We start from the raw sequence: 12,150 nt of genomic DNA, 5'->3' as shown, positions 1-12,150 counted from the left end.
TCCCCAACACAGCTCAGTGTGGTTGCTTCTGAGTCCTTTGCCCACTCTCCCTCATGATTAATTTTCCACCTATCATGATAGGTGTAATGATGGCATCAATCTTTAGGTAAAGGCCTGTCAAGAAGTAAAACAGACTAATCATTTTGTGTGTAACCTCTCTGGAGAAAGTAATAGGGTACATTGGCCTCAGCCCCTGTGATATTTTAAATCTCTTCGGTCAGACTAGGAAATGAGCCTGAAATGAGGGAGAGGGTGCATGGAGATAGTCTGGTCTCCATCAGTGCAATTCCTGATGAAGGGATGGGTGTGAATCTTCAGGGAAGTGTGGAGCTGTTAGAAAAGCACTACATGGTTCCTGCATAGACAAAGAGGATCTAACCTGAAGCTAGCTGTGAGAAAGCATGAGAAGGATGTATGTGCAGGCCCTTTTTTTACTCTTCTCTGTTAGACAGGTCCTGGCTACATCATGCAAAGGTTTTTCTTGAGAAGGGAAGGCTGAAGAGAAGAGGGTAAATAAAAAGAGAAAGAAAGGAGGGGATCCTTTCTTGGGTGGGAGGCACTGAGGGCTTAGACTTAGCAGGAACTTTTGGTGCTCGGCATCCCTGCTCTCAGTCTCTGAGAGTGCTTCTGCTGAAGCCTGTGAAACTTGCCCTGAGACCTGCTTTTCCTTGAACAGAAGCCCTGTTTTTTTGCTGTCCCTGCAGGGTGCCACCCTTCCTGTAAGAGCTGCACTGGCGAGGGTCCCTTGTCCTGCTCCTCCTGCAAGGCCGGCCTGGTTCTGTCCCACACGGGCGCGTGTGCTCCGCTCTGCTCCCTGGGATACTACAGGGATGACAGGCACACCTGCAGACGTGAGTGCTTCTCCCCCAGCCTGCTCTCCTTTCCACAGTGCTGTTACCAACCTGTCTTTTCTTGTTCCTTTGCTCACTGTGGCTGTTGTCTGGAAAAGAAATGTTTCAAATGCCTAAAAACGTGATGTGAGTTGACAGAGGTGATGAGCTGCCTCAGGAGAAGAGCCTACAGCAGGGTTGAAATTTCAAAACAGTTGCAGTTTTGTTATTGACCTCAAAAGACAAGAGGCTTTGTGTCCTGCTGTAAAAATCTGCAGGAGCATTTGTGTAGGTTTCCCTGTGATGGATTCTGGACTTAATGAAAACTTGGCAAGTTGAGACCGGTTTTAATCAGTCCTTACTAAGGCAAACCCCCTCCCCACTGCACTACCTGCCAGTACATGCCAGGAAACATACCTGGCAGCTGCACTGTAGCGTTTATGTCCATTTCTCCTCATGTGAAACCCCAGGAGAACAAGGTACAGCTTGGTAGACACAGACCTGAGTTGATCCTAATGATCTGGTGGAATTGATCTGGTATTAGGCCTACTCTTGCTATCCTTTGTGAATCTCTCAGGGCCTCCCTTTTCCTTTATTATTTTGTGTTCACTCTGGCCCAGGGTAATTCCTCTCAAAAATTATTTGGCTTAATGTTCCAAAATCCAAATGGTATAGCCCAAAGATACAAAAAAACTGGAAAAAGCCCTGCTTGAATTGTCCCTCTATAATACACCCACCTAAAAATGAGTGAATGCTGAAGCAGTTTGGTCACTGTGAACCTGAACACTCAGATTAGTGAAGTCCTGCATTACCCTGATTTAAATTCTCCCAAGTAATGATAAAACATCTCTGTTGCACTGAGTCCAGGTATCAGTGTCATCCTACCTAGACCAAATTTTGTCACTGATGAGGTCCTGTAGGAGAAAACTGAAGTGGTTGTCAGCTTTACCTGCCTTTTGTTGAAATAGATGGTTCTCCTGAAACTATTATTTCCATCTGATCAGCAGAAATGCAGACACCTTACATAAGTTCAAGGAAATAGCTGGAAGGACTTGTACTATTCTTCTCTTGTGCAATAAAGAAAGGGCATTCAATAATACTACTAATAAAAAGAAAGTAATAAAAAATAGGAATTTAAAAAAAAAGTTCTGGCTGGTTTCCTACAAGCTCAACAAAATACTCAGTTTTCTCCTGCAGTAGGGATTCTCTTCTTGCTCGCTGCACCAGCATATCTCCCTTCCTAATTAACATGCCCCTTTCTAATGAAAGCTTTCCTGTTGATAGCTCCTGCCTCAGTGTATCAAGGTAGACTGGCAATGTTCCTGAGGCCTGCACCCTTCCTGAAATTGGTTCAGGGGCTCAACTGCAAATAGTTGGGTTTTTTTGCAAGCCAATTCAGCTACTCTAATCTCCTTATTGCAAATGGCTTTTTAAGAAGTGTTTGTAATCCTTGGAGCAGGGGGCTCAAGGCCAAGTGTGTTGGATTTTTGTCATTCCAAGTGTCACTTGTGCCTTTTCAAGTGCTGCTGATAAGCCAGGGAGATACAAATTGTCCCAGGCTGCTGGGAAACTGCCACTTGGAGGGAATGAAGATTGTTTAATCGGAGGTTGGCTGCTAGGCTGAGAAAATCTGGTCTCTCTTCAACATTTATTTTAGTCTCTTTGCACTTTTGAGGAACTTGGGGTTGGAATGAGGTTCAGAGAGATGCTGAGTGCACGTATGGGCCCTAGGAGATATTTTTAAACTCAATGACATCCTGGCCCAGGAACAGTGAGAAGCTTAACGAGTCCTTCACGGGCTTAAAAATGCAGATAGAGAGTCGTGCTGATAAAACAAGCAGACAGTTTTGCTTCCAGATACAGTTTTTGCTAGCTCTTCTGGCATGCCTCCATGGGTAGCCTGATTTCCCTGGATTTAGACCCCATGTAGAATGTTTTACTGTATATTTAATAGTTAGTTCTTTGGAGCACTTGAAAAAAGTAATTTTTTCATGTAGTGGTCTTAAGTGAAGAATAATCAGAGTTGCACCAGAGCACCTAAAAGCCAGCTACTTGATTCTTTAGGTACACATTTTGCTAGAAATCATTTGTACATCAATAAAATGCAGACCTGTGACATTTTTTAAAAGAGCTAAAACGAGGAACTGTTTTGAAAAACACTGAGCAACATGGGTACTTTCACATTTACTTTGGAGGTTTTTTGGCTAAAAAATTGTGTTTTGAATTAACATGTCAGTATTTATCACCCAAACTGTTAGTACAGCCTCCTGCGAAGTTTAGTTCCTGGACATCAAAGAGGTGAGTTGAAATATTCTGAACCTCTGGACTTTGATCCTAGATTCAGTACATCCTTGAATTATATTTTTCCTGGCACCTTTATTGCTCCCTGCAGCTCCAGAATTTCACACTGTGCGCAGATAAAGAGGTAGAAACGTTAAGTGAAATTAAATGGGCCTTTGGTCCCACCAAGGATTGCAGCAGTCTACTCTGCTCTCCAAATTTCTGTGTTTCTGGGTAGAGAGTTGTATGAAATGCAGGCTGCACAAAGGAAATTAAAAAAAAAAACAGAGACAGGGAAAGCTCTTAGCTGGAGATTTGGATTCAGGGTCAATGTTTTACCCTGACCTGTCCAGAGGAAAGTAAAAAGCAGCGTAAAGGGACATTCCAGCCTATTTATTCCAAATGGTATGAGGCTCTTTATCCTTTGGAGAATGTGAAAAGGAACAAAACAAGCAAGAATCCTGAGGTCTCCACAGAGGACTAGAGGAGTAGCAAGGCTGCAGGGTAACAGCATCAGGAATGACACTGGTTTTCCTTGTCTTCCCACAGCTTGCAGCAGGCAGTGCCGGAGCTGTGACTCGGCTGCCGGCTGCACGTCGTGCAGAGATGCAACCAAGGTGCTGCTCTTCGGGGAGTGCCAGAACGAGAGCTGTGCTCAGCAGTACTACCTGGATTTTTCCACCAAGACTTGCAGAGGTGAAAAATGCCTTGCTGGTTTCAAGAAAAAGGAAAAAAAAAAAAAAAAAGGAGAGAGAAAAAGGAATAAATGCAAGTGCCTTGGCTAAGAATCTGTTAGATGGCAGCGGGAGCTGTGCAGGTGGCCTGCTTTAAAAAGGGTACAGGAAGGGGGAAGTTGTTCAGTGACAGGTTGCTTGCAAGGTTTCTGCAAGTTTTTTTTTGCTTTTTGGGCAGCCTGCTGTCACATACTTGAACCTTTTGGCGGAACAAGATTATTGCAAATCGCTCTCTTGTAAATGATTTTGTAACTGAGCCAGCAAAGTTTTCAGGGGTCAGGTCCGGCAATTCATTTAGTCACGGGTCAGCTGATAACGAGTGAGCTTGCCAGGCTAAGTCTCTTTTCGGGGGCTTATCTGGCCTCCCGTACTTACCTGTGTCTCTCTCTGTCTTACTAAATCCTGCATCACCGTCTGGCTGCAGAAACAGCAGTTTGGAGTGATTTAAAAGACACGTGACTTGAAAGATTTCCAGAGCTCCCCAGCAGAGATGGAAATAAGTGATGTTCTCCCACAGCTTGTAGACCCCAAGTGCTAAACCCTTGTGCAGGGTGAGCTCCCCAGAAAGGGCTGCCCTGAACTGATTTTTGTTTTCTTCCAGAGTGTGACTGGAGCTGTAACACCTGCAAAGGTCCCCAGAGGACTGACTGCCTGCAGTGCACGGAAGGCCACTTTCTCCACGAAGGAGCTTGTGTGGAAGAATGCCCTCCAGCTTTCTACCAGGAATCAGACACGTGCCAGAGTGAGTTTTCATGGAGCATTGCTTCCAGCGTGTTTCCCTGCTTGTCTCCCAAGAGCTGTCAGGCTGAGCTCTTTGCCTGTGTCTCTTCAGGGTGTGATCAGCCCTGCCTTCGGTGCCACCAAGCAGACAAGTGCAGCCTTTGCCCAGCCCCGTTCTTCCTCCTGGGCGGTGTTTGTGTTCCCAAATGTGGGCAGAGATATTACACAGACGAGGCACAGCGTGAGTGCACAGGTGAGCACGGCGAGCTTGGTGCAGGCACGGTGGGCAAATGAGGAAGGAACCGCTTGCCAACTTTTCTCCTAACTCTTTGCCCACTGTCTTGACTCTTTTTGTCAGGTAGGTAAGGCACACATAGTGGTGTTCTTGCTCTGAGCCTGGGGACAGCTCTGTGTGCCAGTGGCTTTGCTGGTGTTGCAGTGTCTCAGTGGGGTTTTGCTTTCTGTCCGATGCAGCTTGTCCTCCTGGATGCCTGGAGTGTGACAGTGGCAGCCTGTGCCACCTCTGTGACAGAACCACGTTTCTGAAGAATAAGATCTGTGTTTCTGCCTGTGGCCAGGGTTTCTATGGCAATCCACAGACCAGAGAGTGTGAAGAAGGTGAGTGTCTCTCAAGAGACTGCACCATTTATCATCAGTGTCAAGCCAGTGACAAAATGTCTTGGGGGAAATCACTTCCTGAATCAAGTTCAGTGGTTACTTACCCATTCTTTATTCTAAATAAAGATTTACTAGTCTGTCTGCAGTTGGCTTTCAGTTCTGTGACTGGGAAATCAAGGTGGGAAGTGATTTGCCCAAGTTGTGGTGGGGATTGGGATGGATTGCAGTTCACCTGGGTCAGGAATGAACAGGGCACCCAAAAAATAGTGCTGGCAGGCACGATGCCAGCACAGTCCTTGGTGGTTCCTGCAGTGACACTTCTCCCTTCTTTCCCTTCAGCCAGCAGGCATCCCTGGAGCTCCCGAGTGAGCAGCACCCTCAGGGTGGGCATCGGCGGGGTGCAGCCCCTGGAGCTGGCCTTGCTGGGCTGTGATGGTGCCTCGGGGCAGCCGCTGTTCCAGGTGGACAGCATTCCCTCCACCGGCCGGCTGGTGCTGCTGCGGGGCGGGCAGGAGGTGCCGCTGAGCCGCGGCCAGCGCTTCAGCTGCAGGGACCTGCGGGGCAGGAGGGTCCGCTTCGTGCACAGCAGAGACCAGCCCAGGTGACTTCGGGGGAAGCTTCTTGCCTGAGCTCTCGCCTCACAAAAAAAGTCGCTGTATCTTGAGAATGGGTATTTCCTTCTTTTTTGGGAGCTTTCCTACAGGGAGGCACACTTCCCACCGCTGCTAAATCAACTTCCAGCGTACTTACGCTGTACCATAGCATAACTGGTGCTGCAAAACTTCTCAGGTCACTGTGACTCCAAACTTTCTGTGCTTTTGGGGTGCAGGAATCTGTACCATCCTCAGGATACTCATCTGAGAGTTAAAACTGGCATATTAGTCTAATTGTTACTACAGTTTCTTGATATTGTTAGGAAGATGCTCAAGTGATGTCACTGCTGTGCTCTCTGGCGTAGTTTGCCTTCAGCCATTCCTTGTTTGCCTCCAGTGTGAGCTCTGTTAGTACCCTGGAATAATTAATGGTGATTAGTAGCTGGCAAAGCTCACATTGCAAAGGATGTTGCAGGGAAGGAGATTTTTCCTGCAGCCAGGCAATAAGCCAGCCACTCTGCCAAATTTCACACTTGATTTGCATCACCATAAAGCCTTGGCACCAGAGTGACGTGGGTGGAACTGTTCTAAATTTCTGGCTGTATAAATCAGGGAGATCTTCCATCTAAATCAGATCTGAAGAAGACTTTCAGAGTGTCCTGATGCCAAGTGTTAGCTGGTGTTCACCAGACTTCAGGCATATGTTTCTGTATCCTACTTTTTTTTTTTTTTTTTTTTTAAGTCTGCCTGGTAGCCACCATGAAATGTCAGCATCTTGTCTTAAAAAAACCAAAGCTGCTTTATTACTAAAAAAATTATTACTCTATTTATTATTTATACTGTTACTTTAAACTTCAAGGTGTTTGGGTGGCATGACTGAAAAGTAAATGGGAAGGAAAATTCCTGGCAAGTCCTGAAGCCAGATAAAGTGAGGCTTTTCTTTAGCAGCAAGTGACTGGCATTTAGAATTGGCACTTTATCCTGGGGATGCCATCCAATGTGGATAACGTTACTCAAAGGGAGATGAGGGTATATTATCACACAGCTAAAGGTGTTTTATTGCCTGTTGTGACTGTTGTGAATCTTCAGGAAAAATACTATAAAAACATAATTGAAAAAATCTTAAGCTAAAGCTTCTGTCACTGAGCCAGTCATTTTTGCTGAATACATAATGTGCTTATCATTACTGAGTCCTGGAAGAGTACTTCATTAATTTATATTATCCTCTATTTTTGCTTTTTGGGGACCTATTTAGGAAAGGACAGTTTTCCTTGAAGGTCAGTGACCAACAGTCATTCTCCCACCTTGAGGTGATCAACATTCAAGCCTTCTCAACACAGGTAAAAAAGCCTGGAAACAGCCCCAAATTTGGTACCATTTGAAGCCCTGGCTTCTTGCAGGGATAAAAGAGGAGCTGGGCAGAACTTGAGCAGGGGTTCAGATCAGGCAAATTGGGCTCAACTCTCCCTTAGGGGCAGCTGCCAGGAGTCACATGGAGGAAGGGGACTTGGGGAATTGACTGGAGAGGTTGGCCTGTGTCATTTTGCATGTGTAGGGAGTTGCAGCTGTGCAATCATAGAGCAATTATCAGTGAGGGCTGAGGAATCCCTACTGCTCTGATTATCCTTTGGATCTGCTGATGCTCCAGTTCAGCCTCTTGCTGCAGGCCAATTGGGCCAGGATTGATCCTGACGGCAGGAGAGCTTTGACACTCAGGTTCAATGCTCTGTTCTGGGACAGCTGGGAATTAAAGCAGCATAAGCTATTTCAAGTGTGTCTCTTAAACTTCTCACCACTTCTGGGCAAGGTGATGGTACTGCCAAGTGTCTGTGTCTCCTGTATTATTGTTATTTAAAGTCTGTGGCACAATATATGGGTCTCACCCCATGGAAGGGTGCAGGCACCTGAACAGGTTCCAGGTTTCCAGGGAGGCTTTGCAGCTTGCACTGAGTTTTTTCCAATGAGGAAAGCTCGATCAGAAGTTGTGACTACTTGGCATATCCTTACAAATAGAGGCCCTGAAGTGCGAAAGAGAATCTGCTTCTCATAAGGCCCATTTACATCCTCAAGAGGGGCACCAAATGACTTGACAGAACTCTTCTAGTGCTGGCTCCTTCCTGCCTACAAGTCTGGCTCAGCCTCCACCCTCCCCATGAGTAATTTATATTCCATATTAGTCACTCCCCTAACTTCTGGAAACTAGAAGTGCTCTAGTTTGTCCTTTAGAATAAGACAAACTGTGGGTTTTGATCCTGCCGTGTGTATATTGATTCTGGCTGGTGCTGAGATCTTGGCTCAGCCTAATCTCTTGTTTGCCTCAGTAGGACGTTCACCTAAGTAAGAGCTGCAGTCACTGCCCCAGAATGCATAAGTGAGGTTTAATGATAGGAATTCTGGCTGTTGATCCCTAATAACCCTGGGAAGTTGTGGACGGGTGAGGTAGCTCTCTGATGGATGTTCCCAGGGCTTTGACTTTGTCTCTGTGGGAACGCCTCCCTCCTGAGGCAGTGCATTACCCATGGCAAATGATGTTTATTGGGATCAATAGAGACTGCAGATTGAAACTTTTTTTGATGACAAAGAACTGGAGAAATAATTTAAACCAGCAGAAATATGGCCTCTAGCAGGTTTTTGGTATAAGTTAGAAATGAAATAAATACTGATGATGAAGACACCCAGTTTTGCTGTCATCTCAGAAGGCTCATAAGGATCAGCTAGAGTCTGATGCTTGCTATATAAATGTCCCAAGTTTTTGCCTTTCCTAAGCCTAATGTGATATTTTTTTGATGGGACTAATTTAGTTTAAATGCTAAATATTATTAGATCTGCCCATCGGGGGAAAAGGTGTGGAGAGTGAGTCTCTGCTACTAAGAAATAGGAGATTTCCAGGGATGAAGTGAGCTGATGTCCTTATCCCCAAACCTTTAATTCCAGCCTCTGATCATGATCCAATCTCCCAGGCTCAGCAGACACCTCAGAGCCGCTTTTGTGTTCCAGGCGCCCTACGTGTTCAGGAACGAGCCCCTCCTCGTCGGCAGGGGGGGAACCGGGACGATATCGGAGCTGGTGCTCGGCGTGGGGGACAGTGACAACCCTGAGGACGTGGTGCTGATGGCCTTGGAGCCCCCACGGCACGGGAAGCTGCTCGGGCCCCCTGGGGACCCTGCCACCTTCCGCCTGGGTGACCTCGCGGGTGGGCGGCTGCGCTACGCCCACGACGGCTCCGACAGCCGGCAGGACACGGCTCTTCTGCAAGTGAGCGACGGGTACCACTTCCAGAACATCCTGCTCCACATCAGGATTGCTCCCGAGGTATGTGCTGGCACATAAACCCGGGCAGGCACGATGAGAGTCTGGAGAAGTGCTGCTCTTTCCCTGAGGTGTCACTAATCCTGAGTAACCAGCCAGGGGAAGTAGTGGATTGATTGGGTTTTGGAGGTCACCCGAATTTTTGGTTTGCAACCGCTCCAGTTGTGCAGCTTCGATGATTCAAAGTCCATAGTTATTTGATAAAAGGTAATAAACTGTAATAAAGCAGAAGGAGAAAAATCTGAAGATATCTTCATTCCTTACTAATGTGAAAGAGTAGCAGAAAGTAGAGCTGTCATTAGAGCTGTCATTAGAGAAGGTCACGGTTTGCTGGCTTTTATGTAGAGACCTGACACAGGGTCTTGGAGTTCCAGCCCTTGGGAAGGAGCTGACATAGGAGGAGATGACATTGCCCCTCCTTTGCCCTCTCTGCTATGTGAGATGTCTTTCACAGCAGCTTGGCCAGGACAGTTTGAAGGGAGCTTTGCAAGCATTCCATGTGGCCCTGGAGCTCTGCACAAGGAGGCACTGATCCCGTTTGGACCCTGCAGGTTCCCCTAAAGCTACGGTAGTAATTAATGTTAATTAGTGCTGTGACTCACATAGCAGTCTGGGGATGAAAACAGGATCACAGGGGCTGTGAAAATGCCTGGACACTGCTCTGTATTCTTTCTAACACCTTTTTTTTCCCCACTGTTGGTTAAGCAGGTTCTTGTAAATGCAGTGAGTGTGAATTGCTGAGAGTAGTTTCTTTTATTATCCTGTTTTGTGCTCTCTTGTCTCTCCTTATCATTCCACATTTCTCTGTGCAGCACTTGGCTACAGAGCAGAATGAAGCTAGTGACAGAGGTGAAAGCAGGGCAGCTTTTAGGGCTTTTTCCAGTCCCTTTGGTTGTTAATGGCTGTTTTTCCCATCCAGATCCTTTGCTGGAACTGTTAAACTCTGAACAGGGACATGGAAGCCTTTCTTTTCTGAGAGGCCAGGGGGAGCACAGAAAAAAAAAAAAAAAAAGACAAGAAGTCTAGGGGTACCCCAGACTTCTAGAGATCCAGCTAAAGGAGGCCTCCAAGGTATTTATTTGTAAGGCAGCTGACCTTGCCCTGCCTGGGAGCAGGTAGCTGAAAATACTTTTACAAGGTAAAAATATTTTTAAAATAGATTACCAAGCAAAAAGAGCTGTTTCATGAGTCTGTTCTTATTAATAAGCAGCATCAAAGCCATGTGGGAATGGTATCAAAACGTGCTGGATGGGTTTGATGTGGCCAGTGAAGGAACATTCAGTCATTTAGTGACCTAAGAGCTGAAGGTTTCCATGTTTATAACAAACCCGCAGTGTAAGTGGAGTACAAATTAGGTGGGCGCACAGCAGACATGCCAAAAAGGAAATCATCCTGTAATGTGGTTCCTTTTCACAAACATCTTTTTAGCTCTCTCTCCTGTCTCTATGGCAGATCCAGAAGACCACAGCAATGAGTCACTTAAGCAGTTTGGGGGCTGATTATGTGGAGTAGTAAGTGAGGAGGAGGGTGATCCCTTAGATGGAGCAATCAGGATTTTGACTGATCACACAGTTCAAGGCAAACTGCAGCCACAGCCAGTTTCAAGGTGAATGTGCAGAAATCCAGAATAGAAATCACATTTACAGAGCTGGGGTTATAGGAACGAGCATGGCATGGAAGAGGTCACACGGGTTTTGGTGACCTGTCCAACAATGCAAATTAGAGCCAAATAGGGGCTGATGTAATCCTTGAATGCCAGAGTAGTGTTACTGAAATAAAAGGGAACTGTAGTGAAACTATTACTGCAATCCAATGCTGACATTCACATTTCAGGAAGTGTGAAAAATGCCAGTCGCTTGCTTTTAGAATTTTTAAAAGTTTATTAATAATAAAATTGTTATAAAATAGTAATATAATTACAGTGATAAAAATTTAGAGTTAGGACAATTACGAGACCGTAAAAAGTAAAGGATTATGGACATCCAGATGTTTTTGAGCACTAAGCTGCCAAAAACATGTTTTATGAACAAAGGAATAACGCTTAAAAACCATACACTGTTGCATATTCATACATACTTCATGGTTATGCATACATTCTATTTAAAACAAGAAACTCTGTATATGTCAACTGCTTCTTTTAATCCTCACGGCATCTTTGAGTCTGAGCAAGGCCTGAAGAAATTAGCTTCTTCTGATAAGAAAACAATCAATTCCTCTTCTCTGGAAGATTTAGGTGTTCTGTGACTGTTATCTCAAAGCGAGTATCTCATTCCTTTTAAAAAACCCCCACATACATAGTTTCTATTTTAACTACTAAAGCTTCATTTTAACTACAAAACTACATTTACCATACTATAAAAATGTTAATACAGCACAACTAATCAATATAACATAATACATACAGTAAATATCTGCGTACAACCATATAATATACATTTTTCACAGGAAGCTTAAATTAATATTGGACAAAAAAGAAATTAAAAGTAAAAGCCACAGGAATAGTTTGAAGGTTAGGAAACCCACTGAGTAACTAAAGACTTGGGTGGATGCTCAGAGAGAATGAGGATGGTGATAAAGGACAAAATTATGGAGGAAGACTTGGGTCAGGAAGGTTTAGGGTCAGCAGCAGGAAATTAGGAATGAGAGGACAAGGTCAGTTCTAGAGTCTGGGAATGGGGTCTGAGGGATACAGCAGAAGGGTCCACAATAATTTCTTCAAGCAGACAACCAGGGTGGAATGTGTAACAAATTCCAGAATACTCTCCTTGATCCTTTCTTTGCCCTTGAAAGTCCCATTCCAATCACTCAGACTGCAAGTCAGCCTTTTCCTGCTGTCCCCCTGCCTGCAGAGTGCCAGGAGCCCCCGGCTGGTGACCAATTCCCTGGTGTGGGTGCCCCAGGGAGGCATGCTGCAGATCTCCAAAACAATCCTGCACGCCGAGCTGCCGGGTGCCCGGGACTCTGACATCACCTACACCATCGCCGAGGAGGAGCCCAGACATGGTAAATCCCCCTGGAGTCCTGCTGCCCAACAGCAACACCTTTCCATGGTGTTATGTGCACATT

At 45.6% G+C, this 12,150-nt stretch overlaps 1 protein-coding gene across 1 annotated transcript in view; it reads left to right on the top strand.

Moving 5' to 3' along the window:
• Positions 1 to 12,150, top strand: part of FRAS1 (Fraser extracellular matrix complex subunit 1) — a 104,029-nt gene that overhangs the window by 61,781 nt on the left and 30,098 nt on the right. The window contains exons 21-29 of the mRNA XM_030272170.4: positions 705 to 851; positions 3,660 to 3,806; positions 4,446 to 4,586; positions 4,677 to 4,817; positions 5,039 to 5,182; positions 5,522 to 5,783; positions 7,031 to 7,115; positions 8,773 to 9,087; positions 11,934 to 12,087. Coding sequence (XP_030128030.4) covers positions 705 to 851; positions 3,660 to 3,806; positions 4,446 to 4,586; positions 4,677 to 4,817; positions 5,039 to 5,182; positions 5,522 to 5,783; positions 7,031 to 7,115; positions 8,773 to 9,087; positions 11,934 to 12,087 — 1,536 coding nt within the window. The remainder of the gene's footprint in view (positions 1 to 704; positions 852 to 3,659; positions 3,807 to 4,445; positions 4,587 to 4,676; positions 4,818 to 5,038; positions 5,183 to 5,521; positions 5,784 to 7,030; positions 7,116 to 8,772; positions 9,088 to 11,933; positions 12,088 to 12,150) is intronic.

This window comes from Taeniopygia guttata, chromosome 4 (genome assembly GCF_048771995.1).
Source record: "Taeniopygia guttata chromosome 4, bTaeGut7.mat, whole genome shotgun sequence".
In the NCBI taxonomy this organism is placed as follows: Eukaryota; Metazoa; Chordata; class Aves; order Passeriformes; family Estrildidae; genus Taeniopygia; species Taeniopygia guttata.
The sequence above is the reverse complement of the archived record's forward strand: the minus strand, read 5'-3'. Positions and strand labels throughout refer to the sequence as shown.